Below are 18,972 nucleotides of genomic sequence, written 5' to 3' on the forward strand. Positions count from 1 at the left end.
TGTGGGCCCCTAATGAGTGTTGTGGTGTGCGGGTCTCAATTACACAAAAATAGGAAGTAGAGGGCCACAAAATATCGATCTAACCGAATAATGATACTATACTCGGTATCGTTGCTGTCATTATTTGTATCGATCCGCCCGCCTTTGTTTACATTCAAAAGCTCTAGCTTGTGGTTAGCATATGGTGCTACGGTGAGATATTCCTCGTCCTCCCTGGATGATACTTTTAATAAACATACCATATTTCCCAGACTACAAGCTACCCCCCCCCCCCCCCCCCACACACACACACACACGCTTCGATCCCTGCGGTTTTATAAAACGGTGCAGCGAATTTATGGATTTTTCGGCCAAAATGTGTATTCAACAAAGAGTCGTCATATAACACCGACAAAGTCACTGAAAATTATTGTTTGTGCTATGGCGCCATCTTTTGGACGAGTTCACTCACTGTACTTCCTGTTTCGTGCCTTGAACCGGAAGCGTAACCGCTCATGGCGTTTTTGCTCAAAAGGATCCTTCATTCACCACTCTAAGCGGCGTTTGTAAGTCTTACAATATAACTAAAACAATTCATACTTACTAAACCGTCCCATGTGTGAAGTCTGCAGGAGTGTTTTGATGCATATTTATACGTGCTATCATAATGTAAAAAAGCTAACACCTTTACAAGTGTCAGTGTTAGCATTATTAATCTACATTGGCATTCTTTTTGTATTGTTTCAGTTTTGTAAATTCACCAAAAATGTCACCTAGGAGTTGCTAAGTCTGTTTAGCTGATTGGAGAGCTAGCTTTCGCAGCTAGTGGGTCCATGGCAATGACTTCTGTTTTGTTTGATCAGCCGTTTTACTGCCGTGCGACAGACACCGTTTGGAAGCATTAAACATTAAAAAATAAACATTAAAAAATATATTTTGTGCCGCCTCATAGTCCGGTGTGGCATAAAGGCTAATACAAGTAAAACAATTTGTTTAGTTAATTTGGTGGGTGCGGCTTAAATACCGGTGCGCTCTATGGCCCGGAAAATACGGTAGCTTATTTGCCGTCGTGGAGGTGAGGATTGCTGACTTCAAAATGGCTTTACACTGCGGGGGGACGTTAGCCGCTGGCAAGAATGCTATGTGGCATTGAGGACACTTTCGTTCACTCGTCGCCGAGTTAGAATGTATTATCAACATCAGAGGTGTCAAAGTGGTTTTCACCGAGGGCCAAATTGCAGTTATGTTTGGCCCCAGAGGGCCGCTTCTAACCGTGAATACTATTATTACTCAATTTTTTTATGCATTTTATGAGTACATTTTTTTAATAACTAAAATGTAAAAAAAAATATGGTAAGTTGCAATAATTTCACCTCAAAATGTAGTGTATATTACTGTAAATGGAAAAACAGTACTGCTGTTTTTATGGTTAAAAAAAGGCAGCTCAGTTGCCAGAATTTTACTGTAAAATTTACTTCTTCTTTTTTTTTTACTGTAAATAAAAAAAACTGCAATTTTACAGTAAAATTTTAGCACCTGAGCTGCCAGTTTGTTTTTGTTTTTTAACCGCAAATCAACAACTGTAGATTTTTCCGGTGTAGTACTGTAAATGCCAAAACGACACCACAGTTTATTACAGTAAAAAAAAGTACTGTTTTTGTCGCAGCAATTTGACCATGAAATCTATTGCTACTTTTACATTGCACCATTTGATGGATAACTTGCTTTGAAATCATTAATAGTATCTATTTCTACTTAAAAAATGGTTTGAATGTTTGACAATATATTTTTGCATAATTAGACAATATTTAAGTTAACATCATTTGTGATTACATTGAGTACATTTTTTTTTCCTTCTAAAATAGAAAGAAATAATACATTTAGTAAGAAAATGTACATTACTTCATTGCTCCATATTATTTCCAGGCTTTCGAGGGCCAAATAAAATGAGTTGGACACCTGTGATCAACATGCATTATCAGCATATAACGATAGTATTAAAAACTAAAGTTTAGTTTTTATCCCTAGCCTGAGTTTGAGACCCCTGGCCTACTTTGACCCCACACTTAATTATCTGAAGACACCGTATGAGTAAATAAAATTAGATTGCACAGGTGTAACTAATGTTGTAACACCAACAGGAATAACGGTTGCCTAACAGAACAGTTACTTGGTGTCTCTACGGACTGAGTAATGTTGTAACACCCTCCATCCATTCATTTTCTACCGCTTGTCCCGTTCGTGGTAGCACCAACAGGAATAATGGTTGCCTAAAAGAACAGTTATCTGGTGTCTCTACGGACAGAGTAATGTTGTAACACCCTTTATCCATCCATTTTCTACCGCTTGTCCCGTTCAGGGTCGCGGGGGGTGCACCAACAGGAATAATGGTTGCCTAAAAGAACAGTTGTTTGGTGTCTCTACGGACTGAGTAATGTAACACCGACAGGAATAACAGTTGCCTAAAAGAACAGTTACCTGGCGTCTCTATGGACTGAGTAATGTTCTAACACCAACAGGAATAATGGTTGCCTAAAAGAACAGTTATCTGGTGTCACTACGGACTGAGTAATGTTGTAACACCAACAGGAATATCCATCCATTTTCTACCGCTTGTCTCTTTTGGGATTCCGCCCGAATGCAGCTGAGATAGGCTCCAGCACCCCCAACAGGAATAATGGTTGCCTAAAAGAACAGTTATCTGGTGTCACTACGGACTGAGCAAGGAATAACGGTTGCCTAAAAGAACACTAATCTGGTGTCTCTACGGACTGAGTAATGTTGTAACACCAACAGGAATAATGGTGGACTAAAAGAACAGTTATCCGGTGTCTCTACGGACTGAGTAATGTAACACCAACAGGAATAATGGTGGACTAAAAGAACAGTAATCTGGTGTCACTACGGACTGAGTGATGTTGTAACACAAACAGGAATAATGGTGGCCTAAAAGAACAGTTATCTGGTGTCTCTAGGGACTGAGTAAAAGAGGGCGGCGTTGTGTTGCATCCTCTTGTTGAGCAGCTGGGAGGACATGGTGCCGTCCTGGATGGAAAAGTCTCGAAAGGACACTTGCGCGTCGGGCAAGTCGTCGGGCAAGTCGTCGGGCAGCCTGCCGGGGGGCCTCCAGAGCGTGGGGTGGAAGCAGCAGTAATAGATGCACTTAAAGAGCAGTCCTAGCCAGTAGGTGAGAGGTAGCGTGAGAAGCAGCGCCAGGGCGTAGGGCTGTGACGTCACATGGTCCCTGTAGCACCACCAGGTGGCCAGCAGGATCCCGCCGTCCGCCGCCATGAAGCCGTGGTAGATGACGCTCCTCCCGCGGGTCCGACCCTCGGCCACGTTGAACCAGCTGAAGTACCAGACCAGCCCCACCGTGGCCCGGTACAGCCACTCGCCGCCGGCGCTGTCCATGAAGTCCGTCCCCTGCCGCCAGGCCCAGAGGACGAAGCCGGACCAGACGAGCAGGAAGTGGGCGGCGGCGCAGCCGGCCGGCAGGACGGAGGCGAAGAGGGCGAGGGCGGCCACGCGCGGGGAAATGAGAAGGAGGTTCCACAGGAAGTAGACCAGGGAGGAGCCCCAGCCCTGCTTGGCCTTGTCCGGCAGGAAGGAGCGCAGGGAGCGGTGGTAGTCCACCACCATCCAGGCCATGGACGTGGTCGACGCCGCGATGCTCACGACTGCAATAACACAAGGTGTTGCATCATCAGTGTGGCGAGCACGAGGAAGGTTACTGCTTCCTGTTTGCTGACTCTGTCCACTTCCACAATAATAATAATAGATTTTATTTGTAAAAAGCACTTTACATTGAGTAAACAACCTCAAAGTGCTACAGTGTATTAAAAAAAATAAAAAGATAATAAAAATAAATAAAAATAAAAACTAGAACAGCCAAATAGCTAGAACTAGTATGCTTATATCTAAAACAAGGCTTCTTTTTTTTTTTAAAGAAGGGTTTTTAAGCCTTTTTTAAAAGCATGCACAGTCTGTGGTGCCCTCAGGTGGTCAGGGAGAGCGTTCCACAGACCGGGAGCGGCGGAGCACAATTACTGGTCCCATAGAAGCGATACAATCCAATCCAATCCAATCCACTTTATTTATATAGCACATTTAAACAACAAAAATGTTTCCAAAGTGCTGCACAACAATATTAAAAACAATATTCAAATATCCTTAGCTCCACCAATGACTGAATAAAAACAAAAAATAAATAAATATAAAACCAATATAAAAATAAATATAAAACCAGTTAAAACAGTAAATAGAAGTCAAAATTTAAAAAATAAATAAATAAATAAATAAATTAAAAATTAAAAAAAACACAGAGGACAACAGAGATACAAACTAATATTTACACTAGGGATGTGCCGATCAATCAGTATCGGCCATTTTTCATGAAAAAGTGCCTTTTAATCCCCTCGGGTTGACACTATTTACCTGTAGTCCTTCGCTCCATACACAGTGTGGAGCCGCTCCCCTTTGCTAATCATAAATCACCTCCGTTACAGCAAATAAACTTAGCATCTTATGTAACGGTATCAAAATATCACGGGAAAAATATTATTTTGGTATTAATTACTGTGTTATATGCCCCCCCAAAAAAAGTCTTAAAAATGTTGTAGTGTAAAATGAATGTTTAGGATTGACACATTTACTGTAATTGAACACAAACATAATGTTCTAATCATATTTATTACTACAAACTAGGGTTGTACGGTATACCGGTACTAGTATAGTATCGCAGTACTAATTATTCAAAAACGGTACTATACTCTGTTGGAAAAGTACTGGTTCCCGGGCATGACATCACGTTGTGACATTGCTGGTTTTACAAGCAGAGGAGCATGTTCGGCAGCGCACAATCACAGAGTACTTACAAGCAGACACAGTGTGTAGACAGAAAAGGGAGAATTGACGCATTTTGGCTTAAAAACTGAGGATAAAGATGAAGTTATAACACTGAAACACCCTCAGGAAGAGGTCAAGTAAGTTTCTTACAAGTATCATTATCACTGCAGGACGAGGAATAGCTAAACATGCTTCACTACACACCGTAGGAGGATACAATAGCTCACCGCCGTCACAATGTAAACAAATGCCATGGGTGGATCTACACCTGACATCTACTGTCATGATACCAAGTACAACAGTGTATTTAGTCGATACTACTATGATTACATTGATATTTTTTACCATCACAAAATCTTTTTTCCTCTTTTTTAAATGTGTATTATGTTTATAAACTCAGGAGATACGTCCCTGGACACATGAGGACTTTGAATATGACCAATGTATGATCCTGTAACTACTTGGTATCGGATCGATACCTAAATGTGTGGTATCATCCAAAACTAATGTAAAGTATCAAAGAAGAGAAGAATAAGTGATTATTACATTTTAACAGAAGTGTAGATAGAACATGTTGAAACAGAAAATAAGCAGATATTAACAGTAAATGAACAAGTAGAGTAGTAATCCATTTTTACAGCTTGTCCTTTATAATGTTGACAAAATAATAGGTGTATAAATGACACAATATGTTTAGTCAGCAGACTAAGTAGGAGCCTTTGTTTGTTTACTTACTACTAAAAGACAAGTTGTCTAGTATGTTCACTATTTTATTTAAGGACTAAATTACAACAATAAACATATGTTTAATGTACCTTAAGATTTTTTGTTAAAATAAAGCCAATAATGCCATTTTTTGGTACCCTTTATTTAGAAAAGTACCGAAAAGTATCAAAATACATTTCGGTACCGGTACTAAAATATTGGTATCGGGACAACCCTACTACAAACATGTATTAAATATGCATATATTTATTTTGAAATATACTTTCAGTTAATAAAGTGACAATATAAACATCCATTGTAACAAATGTCAAACAATAATGTTCACGTTCGGGTCTTTCAACTTCAAACTTCGGAGAAACCGTGTCCTCTGTAGTGGACATCTTATATGACTTTGGAAAATGCTGATGTGATGAAAAGTTAGCTGACAATTTAACACTTTAATTGATGCTTGGCCTCATTGGCATCAAATATTTTTTCCGGGTGATGGTTTATCAAGTTTTACTTTTTTTGTCCTGGCTCATTTCCTACTTAAAAACATGGATACCAAATCCATCTAAACCACGACTTGATTCAATGTTATTGAAGATAAATGTGGGTTAAAACATCCCAACTTCTTTATGTGTCGTCATGGAAACACCAGCAGTTATCAACAGGAAATTAACAAAATAAGAGTCTAAAGATAGGATAATACACCAACTGTTGGTGTGTCAGCATTGTCGCAGTCAGTACACGACACAAAAGAGTGCGGATTGATCCGCAAATTGGTGGTGCGCGTTATAGCAGAAAATAAGCAGTGACTGTATTAACAGGAAATTAACAAAATAAGAGTCTAAAGGCAGGACAATACACCAACTGTTGGTGTGTCAGCATTGTCGCAGTCAGTACACGACACAAAAGACGAGTGCGGATCGATCCATAAATTGGTGGTGCGCGTTATAGCAGAAAGTAAGCAGGAAATTAACAAAATAAGAGTCTAAAGAGAGGATAATACACCAACTGTTGGTGTGTCAGCATTGTCGCAGTCAGTACACGACACAAAAGAGGAGTGCGGATTGATCCATAAATTGGTGGTGCACGTTATAGCAGAAAGTAAGGAGTTATTAACAGGAAATTAACAAAATAAGAGTTTAAAGAGAGGATAATACATCAACTGTTGGTGTGTCAGCATTGTTGCAGTCAGTACACGACACAAAAGAGGAGTGCGGATCGATCCATAAATTGGTGGTGCACGTTATAGCAGAATGTAAACAGGAAATTAACAAAATAAGAGTCTAAAGAGAGGATAATACACCAACTGTTGGTGCGTTAGCATTGTCGCAGTCAGTACACGACACAAAAGAGGAGTGCGGATCGATCCATAAATTGGTGGTGCGCGTTATAGCGGAGAGTAAGCAGTTATTAACAGGAAATTAACAAAATAAGAGTCTAAAGAGACGATAATACATCAACGGTTGGTGTGTCAGCATTTTTGCAGTCAGTACACGACACAAAAGAGTGTGGATCGATCCATATATTGGTGGTGTGTGTTATAGCAGAAAGTGAGCAGTTATATACAGGAAATTAACAAAATAAGAGTCTAAAGAGAGGATAATACACCAACTGTTGTTGTGTCAGCATTGTCGCAGTCAGTACACGACACAAAAGAGGAGTGCGGATCGATCCGTAAATTGGTGGTGCGCGTTATAGCGGAGAGTAAGCAGTTATTAACAGGAAATTAACAAAATAAGAGTCTAAAGAGACGATAATACATCAACGGTTGGTGTGTCAGCATTTTTGCAGTCAGTACACGACACAAAAGAGTGTGGATCGATCCATATATTGGTGGTGTGTGTTATAGCAGAAAGTGAGCAGTTATAAACAGGAAATTAACAAAATAAGAGTTTAAAGAGAGGATAATACACCAACTGTTGGTGTGTCAGCATTGTCGCAGTTAGTACACGACACAAAAGAGTGTGGATCAATCAATAAATTGGTGGTACGCGTTCTAGCAGAAAGTAAGCAGGAAATTAACAAAGTAAGAGTCTAAAGAGAGGATAATACACCAACTGTTGGTGTGTCAGCATTGTCGCAGTCAGTACACGACACAAAAGAGTGCGGATCGATCCATAAATTGGTGGTGCGCGTTATAGCAGAAAGTAAGCAGTTATTAACAGGAAATTAACAAAATAAGAGTTTAAAGAGAGGATAATACACCAACTGTTGGTGTGTCAGCATTGTCGCAGTCAGTACACGACACAAAAGAGTGTGGATCAATCCATAAATTGGCGGTGCGCGTTATAGCAGAAAGTAAGCAGTTATTAACAGGAAATTAACAAAATAAGAGTTTAAAGAGGGGATAATACACCAACTGTTGGTGTGTCAGCATTGTCGCAGTCAGTACACGACACAAAAGAGGAGTGCGGATCGATCCGTAAATTAGTGGTGTGTGTTATAGCAGAAAGTAAGCAGTTATTAACAGGAAATTAACAAAATAAGAGTTTAAAGAGAGGATAATACATCAACTGTTGGTGTGTCAGCATTGTTGCAGTCAGTACACGACACAAAGGAGGAGTGCGGATCGATCCGCAAATTGGTGTTGCGCGTTATAGCAGAAAGTAAGCAGGAAATTAACAAAATAAGAGTCTAAAGAGAGGATAATACACCAACTGTTGGTGTGTCAGCATTGTTGCAGTCTGTAAATTGGTGGTGTCGATACCAAGGGAAGTATCAGTATATGATCGATACCCGAGTGATTACGTTGATATTTTTATTTGTCTTAAAATCTTTTTCTTGTTGTTTTTGTTCACGTTTACAAACCCAGGGATAATTCCCTGGACACACGAGGACTTTGAGGACAAAAAACAAATCATTTTAACACGTCATAGAAAGTAGTTTTGTTAATGTATTCTATTGACTTCAAACGCTTATAGAAAATAAGGAACTAATTAAAGTGGTAAACAGTCAATAGAACTCACCACAAATACAGTAAAAAATGTACAGTTAATACATGTGATCGGTATTGGTATTACTCCTGGAACACTAGTTTAGACACACCTATTAACACATCTTCAACCAAGTCAGCAACTATTACTGCCAACAGTTTAGAACAGATCCCCTTTTGTGTTGCTCGGTAGAAAAGTGAAAGATGGTAACTCACACTGGACGGTCCTGGCCTTGTTGTTGTTTTCTGTTGCTCGGTATAAAAGTGAAAGATGGTAACTCACACTGGACGGTCCTGGCCTTGTTGTTGCGCAGCACCACGTAGATCATCAGCGTCAGCTGCGGGGCGCTCTCGCAGAACGTCTCGATCAGGCGCAGCATGCTGAGGTCGTGGGTCAGGTAAACGGCGTACTCCGAGCCTTCCTCTTTGCGCCACCACACCCGGAAGCCTTGCCTGATGGCCGAGATGTGCCTGCGTGTTGGAGAAGGATTGTGATTAGAAAGCTGCGTCCACGCGCCAAAAAATGACAGGCGTGTTTACCAAAGTTGTGGCGGAAAGGGTTTGGACGGTATACCGGTATTAGTATACTACCGGGATACTAATGAATCGGTACTATACCGCCTCTGAAAAGTACCCCGTCGTGGTCACGTCGTGTCATTGCTGGTTTTACAAGCAGAAGAGCATGTTCGGCAGCGCACAATCACAGAGTACTTACAAGCAGACACAGTGTGTAGACAGAAAAGGGAGAATGGATGCATTTTGGCTTAAAAACTGAGGATAAAGGTGAAGTTATAACACTGAAACACCCTCAGGAAGAGGTGCTTTAAGACATGGTTAGCTGCAGTGTTTTAGCTACTTCTAAATCACTAATCCTCGCCTCCATGGCCACAAATAAAGTAAGTTTCTTACAGGTATCATTATCACTGCAGGACGAGGAATAGCTAAACATGCTTCACTACACACCGTAGGAGGATACAATAGCTCACCGGCGTCACAATGTAAACAAATGCCATGAGTGGATCTACACTTGACATCCACTGTAATGATACCAAGTACAGGAGCGTATCTAGTTGATAATATGATTACGTCAATATTTTTTGGCATCACAACATCTTCTTTCGTTTCTTTAAAATTCATATTATGTTTATAAACTTGGGAAATATGTCCCTGGACACATAAGGACCTTGAATATGACCAATGTATGATCCTGTAACTACTTGGTATCGAATCGACACCTAAATTTGTGGTATCATCCAAAACTAATGTAAAGTATCAAAGAAGAGAAGAATAAGTGATTATTACATTTTAACAGAAGTGTAGATAAAACATGTTAAAAGAGAAAATAAGCAGATATTAACAGTAAATGAAGAAGTAGATTAATAATTAATTTTCTACCACTTGTCCTTCATAATGTTGACAAAATAATAGGTGTATAAATGACACAATATGTTACTGCATATATGTCAAGATGGTTGCGAAAAACGCTTAAAAAAGTGCAGCTCCCCTTAAAGCACACAGTCTTGTATTAATCCATGTAAATAAGCGATTGAGTCCAGCAAGACCCACAATGCAATGCGTGTCCACGTCACACTTTCAATCAAGCCCTATAAGGATGGCGTAGCTGCGAGAGGAATATTTATGAACTCGCCAAAATCGTGTAGAAGGTTCAATTAATTTGAATCAAATAAAATGAATACATTTTCCTAAAAGACGCGTACAGGCTAGGACAGAGGTGTCAAAGTGGTTCTCACTGAGGGCCACATCGCAGTTATATTTGACCCCAGAGGGCCGCGTCTAACAGTGAATACTATTATTACCGGTACTCAATTGTTGCATGCATTTTATTAGTAGATTTAAAAAATTTAAAAAATGTTTTAAAAAAAAATGGTAAGTTGCAATAATTTTACCTCAAAATGTAATGAATTTTACTGTAAATGGAAGAACAGTACTGCTGTTTTTATGGTTTAAAAAAAGGTTATTTTACTGTAAATTTTACATTTGTTTGTCTACCTGTAAATTAAAAAAAACCTGCAATTTTACAGTAACATTTTGGCACCTGAGCGGCCAGTTTGTTTGTTTTTTTACCGCAAATGTAGATATTTTTGGTGTATTACTGTAAATGCCAAAACAACACTACAGTTTATTATAGTAAAAAAAAGTACTGTTTTTTTTTCATTTAGAGAAAATTGCTATAAAAATCACAGTAAATGTCATAATTTTACCATGAAATCTATTGCTACTTTTTACATTGCACAATTTGATGGATAACTTGCTTTGAAATCATTATTATTAGTATTTATTTCTATTTAAAAACGGTTTGAATGTTTGATGATATATTTTTGCATAATTATACAATATTTAAGTTAACATAATTTGCGATTACATGGAGTACATATTTTTTTTTCTCCCAAATAGAAATAAAGTATACATTTAGTAAGAAAATTTACAGTACTTTTACCTCAAAATGTAATGTATATTACTGTAAATGGAAGAACAGTACTGCTGTTTTTATGGTTAAAAAAAAGGGTTATTTTACAGTAAAATTTACATTTGTTTGTCTACCTGTAATTTTAAAAAAAAAATGCAATTTTACAGTAACATTTTGGCACCTGAGCTGCCAGTTTGTGTGTTTGTTTTTTACCGCAAATGTAGATATTTTTGGTGTATTACTGTAAATGCCAAAACAACACCACAGTTTATTATAGTAAAAAAAAGTACTGTTTTTTTAATTTAGAGAAAAATGCTGTAAAAACCACAGTAAATGTCACAATTTGACCATGAAATCTATTGCTACTTTTACATTGCACCATTTGATGGATAACTTGCTTTGAAATCATTATTATTAGTATTTATTTCTATTTAAAAAATGGTTTGAATGTTTGATTATATGTTTTTGCATAATTAGACAATATTTAAGTTAACATAATTTGCGATTATATGGAGTACATATATTTTTTTCTCCCAAATAGAAAGAAAGAATAGATTTAGTAAGAAAATTTACAGTACTTTTACCTCAAAATGTAATGGATATTACTGTAAATGGAAGAACAGTACTGCTGTTTTTATGGTTAAAAAAAGGGTTATTTTACAGTAAAATGTACATTTGTTTGTCTACCTGTAAATTAAAAAAAACTGCAATTTTACAGTAACATTTTGGCACCTGAGCTGCCAGTTTGTGTGTTTGTTTTTACCGCAACTGTAGATATTTTTGGTGTATTACTGTAAATGCCAAAACAACACCACCGTTTATTACAGTAAAAAAAAAGTACTGTTTTTTTTTTTCATTTAGAGAAAAATGCTATAAAAACCACAGTAAATGTCACAATTTGACCATGAAATCTATTGCTACTTTTACATTGCACAATTTGATGGATAACTTGCTTTAAAATCTTTTATTTATTTTAAAAAAATGGTTTGAATGTTTGATGATGTTTTTGCATAATTAGACAATATTTAAGTTAACATAATTTGCGATTATATGGAGTACATATATTTTTTTTCTCCCAAAATAGAAAGAAAGAATACATTTAGTAAGAAAAGTTACAGTACTTTATTGATACATATTATTTCCAGACTTTCCAGGGCCAAATAAAATGAAGTGGTGGACCACATCTGGCATCCGGGTTTTGAGTTTGACACCTGTGGGCTAAGAAGTCTGGTTTTATTCTATTACTCGATTAAACGGACAAATGCATTGATAGATTACTAAAAAATCCGAATATTTGAAAAACTCTGGACAAGCGTGACAGCAGCGTGGATTGCGTCACCAAACACCTGACTCAAGGTGAGCAGGCATATGGAATGTGAAAGGATGCGGTACACACACATTGGGTGTCTCCTCCACAGCTCGACCTTGACGTTTATGGTTCTGACATTTGTCAAATGTAATTATACACTCATGTTGGACACCACATTTTTCCACTGCAGTAAAATCATCATTACAGTGTGCAAGCGTGATGACGTTACAACAATGGCAGCAGTGCTTTATGGGGAAATACACAGTTGTGTTGACATAAAGAACATCATGTCATGGCTGTCTTGAGTTTACAAACTCTTATTTGTTTGTGATGTAGTGATTGGAGCACATACTTGTTGCTCACAAAAAACATTCATGAAGTTTGCTTCTTTTATGAATTTATTATGGCTCTACTGAAAATGTGAGGGTGAAAAGTATACATACAGCAACGTTCATATTTGCTTACATGTCCTTTGGCAAGTTTACCTGCAATAAGGCACTTTTGGTAGCCATCCACAAGCTTCTGCTTGACCACTTGACCACTCCTCTTGACTAAATTGGTGCAGTTCAGCTAAATTTGTTGGTTTTATGTCATGGACTTGTTTCTTCAGCATTGTCCACACGTTTAAGTCAGGACTTTGGGAAGGCCATTCTAAAACCTTCATTCTAGCCTGATTTAGCCATTCCTTTACCACTTTTGAGGTGTGTTTGGGGTCATTGTCCTGTTGGAACACCCAACTGCGCCCAAGACCCAAGACCCAACCTCCGGCCTGATGATTTTAGCTTGTCCTGAACAATTTGGAGGTAATCCTCCTTTTTCATTGTCCCATTTACTCTCTGTAAAGCACCAGTTCCATTGGCATCAAAACAGGCCCAGAGCATAATACTACCACCACCATGCTTGACGGTAGGTCTGGTGTTCCTGGGATTAAAGGCCTCACCTTTTCTCCTCCAAACATATTGCTGGGTATTGTGGCCAAACAGCTCCATTTTTGTTTCATCTGACATCATGTAGACAAAGATAAGACCTTCTGGATGAAAGTTCTGTGGTCAGATGAAACAAAAGACAGCTACCATGACCACCCCGAACTGTGAACCATCACTGTAGACACCTTTCACTTTTAACTGCTGCTGTGACCCAATGTCACCTCCATATTTATACTGTTGGCTGTCAATCAGAATGTGCAATAATGTTATGTTACTCACTGTGCCTTGTATATAACATTTGTATTTTTTATTTTTAGCTAAGTACCGTGTGACTTGTTGAAGGGTGGACTAGCAAAGTAAGATTTTCATTGTACGGCAAACTGTCTGTTTAACTGTGCATATGACAATAAACAATCTTGAATCTGAAAAATTATTCCCAGGCGTGGCCACCGCTTCTGCTCACTGCTCCCCTCACCTCCCAAGGGGTGAACAAGGGGATGGGTCAAATGCAGAGGACACATTTCACCACACCTAGTGTGTGTGTGACAATCATTGGTACTTTAAACCTCTTAAAGGCTTAGTGGCCACATGTGTGGACAGCACCTTTTCGCTCTTATTTCCAAAATTGTGTACACTACTGAATTGGGGTCTTATGGCCACTTATGTGGACACTTATACTGCCATCTGGTGGTGTCAGAAGAGTATAACATACAATGGAATTTGGGAAAAGAAAGTGTAAAAATAAGAATTAGCATGTCACTAAACATGAAGTACACGTTTGTGTACTTATGGACTAAGTACATCATATCAAAAGATGATTCTTAGTTTGTATTCTACAAACCCCGTTTCCATATGAGTTGGCAAATTGTGTTAGATGTAAATATAAACAGAATACAATGATTTGCAAATCCTTTTCAAGCCATATTCAGTTGAATATGCTACAAAGACAACATATTTGATGTTCAAACTGATAAACATTTTTTTTTGCAAATAATAATTAACTTTAGAATTTGATGCCAGCAACACGTGACAAAGAAGTTGGGAAAGGTGGCAATAAATACTGATAAAGTTGAGGAATGCTCATCAAACACTTATTTGGAACATCCCACAGGTGAACAGGCTAATTGGGAACAGGTGGGTGCCATGATTGGGTATAAAAGTAGATTCCATGAAATGCTCAGTCATTCACAAACAAGGATGGGGCGAGGGTCACCACTTTGTCAACAAATGCGTGAGCAAATTGTTGAACAGTTTAAGAAAAACCTTTCTCAACCAGCTATTGCAAGGAATTTAGGGATTTCACCATCTACGCTCCGTAATATCATCAAAGGGTTCAGAGAATCTGGAGAAATCACTGCACGTAAGCAGCTAAGCCCGTGACCTTCCATCCCTCAGGCTGTACTGCACCAACAAGCTACATCAGTGTGTAAAGGATATCACCACATGGGCTCAGGAACATTTCAGAAACCCACTGTCAGTAACTGCAGTTGGTCGCTACATCTGTAAGTGAAAGTTAAAACTCTACTATGCAAGGCGAAAACCCTTTATCAACAACACCCAGAAACACCGTCGGCTTCGCTGGGCCTGAGCTCATCTAAGATGGACTGATACAAAGTGGAAAAGTGTTCTGTGGTCTGACAAGTCCACATTTCAAATTGTTTTTGGAAACGTTGTGTCCTCCGGACCAAAGAGGAAAAGAACCATCCGGATTGTTCTAGGTGCAAAGTGTAAAAGGCAGCATGTGTGATGGTATGGGGGTGTATTAGTGCCCAAGACATGGGTAACTTACACATCTGTGAAGGCGCTATTAATGCTGAAAGGTACATACAGCTTTTGGAGCAACATATGTTGCCATCCAAGCAACGTTACCATGGACGCCCCTGCTTATTTCAGCAAGACAATGCCAAGCCACGTATTACATCAACGTGGCTTCATAGTAAAAGAGAACAGGTACTAGACTGGCCTGCCTGTAGTCCAGACCTGTCTCCCATTGAAAATGTGTGGCGCATTATGAAGCCTAAAATAGCACAACGGAGACCCCCGGACTGTTGAACAACTTAAGCTGTACATCAAGCAAGAATGGGAAAGAATTCCACCTGAGAAGCTTCAAAAATGTGTCTCCTCAGTTCCCAAACCTTTACTGAGTGTTGTTACAAGGAAAGGCCATGTAACACAGTGGTGAACATGCCCTTTCCCAACTACTTTGGCACGTGTTGCAGCCATGAAATTCTAAGTTAATTATTCTTTGCATCGGCGCATGCGTCGAGCTCATAGAGCAAAACCCTGTGTCGGTGCGCGTACCGCTTTTAGAAAGTCACATGACCGATCATGAGCTGTTTTGGTCACGTGACCGATATGCGAACTGTGTCGCACTGACGCCTCCTCTGTGCCCTGTGAGCGTGTCTTTTCTACAGCCGGAGAAATAATAACTAAGAAGAGAAAGCGTCTAAAACTGAATAAGTTGGAAAAACTGTTTTTTTTAAATAAAAATGTGTAAAAAAAAATATATATAATAATTTCCAGGTCCACAAGCATCCTCATTCACAACACGTTCTCTTAGATTTCCATGTTATGATACATGTTCACATTATTTATTGACTGTATCTAAAAAAGATAAAAAACATATTTGTATTTAAATGAAGTTATGAAATAATCCTAAATGAAATACAATGACTTGGTTTATATTATTGTATATACTAGGTCATAAAATCAGTGTCAGTTGAGTCGGTCCATAGGTTGCCTGTAGGGATTTTTAATGTCCAGCAGATGTCAGTATTTAGTGACACAGTATCGACACAGTATCAATACAGTTTTGCAATGTGTCGAAACGCTTCATGACGCCTCATCAACCCATCACTAATTATTTGCAAAAAAAATAAATAAAAGTTTATGAGTCTAATATCTTGTCTTTATAGCAAATTCAACTGAATATGGGTTGAAAATGATTTGCAAATCATTGTATTCCGTTTATATTTACATCTAACACAATTTCCCAACTCATATGGAAACGGGGTTTGTAATTAGGGTCCAATAAGCCCAAATAGCAAAGAGAAATAAAGAAAAGCATGTAAACAAACAGCTGGGGCCTTAAGAGGTTACTTTTGACCCAGCACATTTGCTCACATTTTCAGTAGAGCCATAATAAATTCATAAAAGAACCAAACTTCATGAATGTTTCTTTTGTGACCAACAAGTATGTGCTCCAATCACTACATCACAAAAAGTTGCAGAAATGATTGTAAAGTCAAGACAGCCGTGACATGATGTTCTTTACTTTGGACCAGGACAGTACACTTCCACGGGAGACGTGTTTACCTGCAAAGGAAGCCCAGCTGCAGCACATGTAACAGGCAGGAGAGCTTCGCCTTGTCCACAAACAGCACCGCTTCCGCTCCGGTGTCACTCCGGAACCCCGGCAGTTGTCGGTCGTACTTCAACCAGAACCAGCTGAACATTTGGACCACGCAGGACGACAACACCATGAGGGCGACCAGCGCCCCGAACCACAACAAGTCTCCGTGGCAGTAAAACTCCGCGGCCACCCACAGGTCGGAGCCCCAGTCCAGCAGGAAAGTACACACTCCGACCACGGAGAAGGCGAAGTCGATCCAGGAGTATTTGGAAAAAGCCCCGCGCTCCATTGCGACTTTGCCCGACTGCGCCCGAGTTAGCCCGACTTCACCCGAGTTAGCCGGCTAACACCTTTGTTTGCTAACGACGCGTACCGTTACTTCCCGCTTCTTCGCCCCCATGGATGAAGTTTGGTTACGTGCTACAGGTGGACGACGGCCGCTGTTTCCGCCGCGGCGGCATTATTGAGTCAAATTGTTCGGCGGCATGGTATTATTAAGTCAAATTGTTGGCGTAAAAGTTTCAAACAACCGTCTTGTAGTTGGTAAGCCTAAATGCCGTTCGGGTTCACGTTAGCCCCGCCCACTGAGGGTCACGTGATTCGCCATGCTCAGTGTATGTTTTGCCCATTTCATTTCCTTTCCATCAGTGGAAATTAAAGGGAAAATGTTTATTTATTTATTTGAATTTAATTTTAAAATGCCAGAAATAAAATAAAAAGCGTTATTCTTCTTATTTGGTGTCGAAGAGCAATACTAATATAATTTTAAAAAGCCTTTTTTTTATATATATATATTTTTTTTATTATTATTTTTTTTATACACCGTAGCACTTTGAGGTTGTTTGCTCAATGGAAAGTGCTTTTTTACAAATAAAATATATTATTATTATTATTATGGTTTGATGTTCATTATATATTTTTTGATGTAACAAAAAATGTAATCCCCGGTAAACAAAAACGGAAAAACAGACCAAAAATGATATTTGTTACACAGATAACACCGGAAGTTTTATTTTCAAAGTAAAAGCGGGAATAATTACTACGGTACCCATGTGACTCTGGCTAAAATGTATTTGGAGTCGTACACGTAAATTACAATTTGTTTGGACATGGCACGACGACAACTGCCATTTATATACATATATACGCGTAAATATACAGAAACTGAAAAACAGGACGGCGGACTGGAATTTTAGAAATAATACTGTTGTACTATTTAGTGCGTGATCGAATCCGTTTTATTGCCTCCGCTTTCGTGAGATATGTGCGTGTACAGTCCTTTTTGTGCCATGTTTAAATAATTTCCGTAGCCAGACACACTTTGACATTTTTGCTTTTACTTTGAAATTCAAAACTTCCGGTATCAGAATATGAAAAACGTACAGATGGGAAATATGCATTATTGTCTGGTTTCCGTTTCTGTTTATTAAGGTTTGTTATATAAAATGTAAAAAAAGAAAATCAAACCGTTTTTAAGAGTCATTTATTGTTCTTGGACACCAAAAAAACGTTTTGTTTTGAATTTTCTTTGTTTGTTTTTAAAAATAAAATCGTTTTTTTTTTTTAACTGTCGTTTTTTACTTTCAATTTATGATACGAAATGTAAATGTACCGAACATTCACGGTCTGTGTACCTTCCATTCATTCTATTTCCATTTCTGAAATGCAAATCAAAAAATCAAATGAGGGCCGTTTTTCGATTTTTATTATATACGGCAGATTTTTAAACAAACAAAAAAGGGTTGATTTTCATTAAAATATTGCCATAAAATTGGATTTAGTGCTGTTTTCTTTTTGAGGATTTGAATTTTTCCAGATAAACACAAAAATCGAAACCGTTTTCATCCAAAATGCAAAAATGCGTGTTTATCTGAGATGACAAATTGAACCGAAGCAGTATTTTAGCTTTCCTTTGCGTTTAGCATGTTTTTAGCAGAACGGTAACATCTTTGTTCAGCAGGTATCATATTGTCGTTTTAAAAAAAGTGTCATTAAATAGTTGTCCAACTTTTGTTTCAGAAATGAAAATATAAAAAATGGTCCGAAATGTGTTTTTTGATTATTTTAATTTTTTAATTTTTTATTTGGTCTCGAATAACAATACCTGTTTGATTTTCATTATATATATTTTTAATATAACAAAAATTAAAAATCCCTAGTAAACAGAAACAGAAAAACAAACCAAAAAATGCTATTTGAACCAGCTAAAAAATCCGGAAGTTGTATTTTCAAAGTAAAAGCGGGAATAATTACTACGGTACCCAGTTTTAGCTTGTTGTGACTCTGTCTAAAATGTTTTTGGAGTCGTACAAGTAAATAAAACATGTTTTTTTGGACATGGCACGACGAAAACTGCCGTCTATGTATATATATATCGACGCACAAATAAACAGAAACTGAACAACAAGACAGCGGATTGGAATTTTAGAAAAAAATACTGTTGTACTATATAGTGCGTGATCAAATCCTTTTTATTGCTTTCCACTT

General features: G+C 38.3%; 1 protein-coding gene across 2 annotated transcripts; it reads right to left on the reverse strand.

Moving 5' to 3' along the window:
* Positions 1 to 320: 320 nt before the first annotated feature.
* On the reverse strand, positions 321 to 17,056 carry xkr8.3 (XK related 8, tandem duplicate 3). 2 transcript variants are annotated; one of them, XM_061983493.1, is made up of 3 exons: positions 16,449 to 17,056; positions 8,754 to 8,941; positions 321 to 3,656 (listed from the first exon to the last, which is right to left on the reverse strand). In XM_061983493.1, exons 1-3 carry the CDS (start codon positions 16,772 to 16,774, stop codon positions 2,938 to 2,940), a joined length of 1,233 nt encoding a protein of 410 aa, XP_061839477.1. In that variant the 5' UTR covers positions 16,775 to 17,056; the 3' UTR covers positions 321 to 2,937. The 2 variants fall into 2 exon arrangements, with proteins under 2 accessions (XP_061839477.1, XP_061839478.1); XM_061983494.1 differs by having other exon boundaries at positions 3,002 to 3,656; positions 8,687 to 8,941.
* Positions 17,057 to 18,972: the final 1,916 nt, after the last annotated feature.

Source organism: Nerophis lumbriciformis, linkage group LG21 (assembly GCF_033978685.3).
Source record: "Nerophis lumbriciformis linkage group LG21, RoL_Nlum_v2.1, whole genome shotgun sequence".
Lineage (NCBI taxonomy): Eukaryota > Metazoa > Chordata > Actinopteri > Syngnathiformes > Syngnathidae > Nerophis > Nerophis lumbriciformis.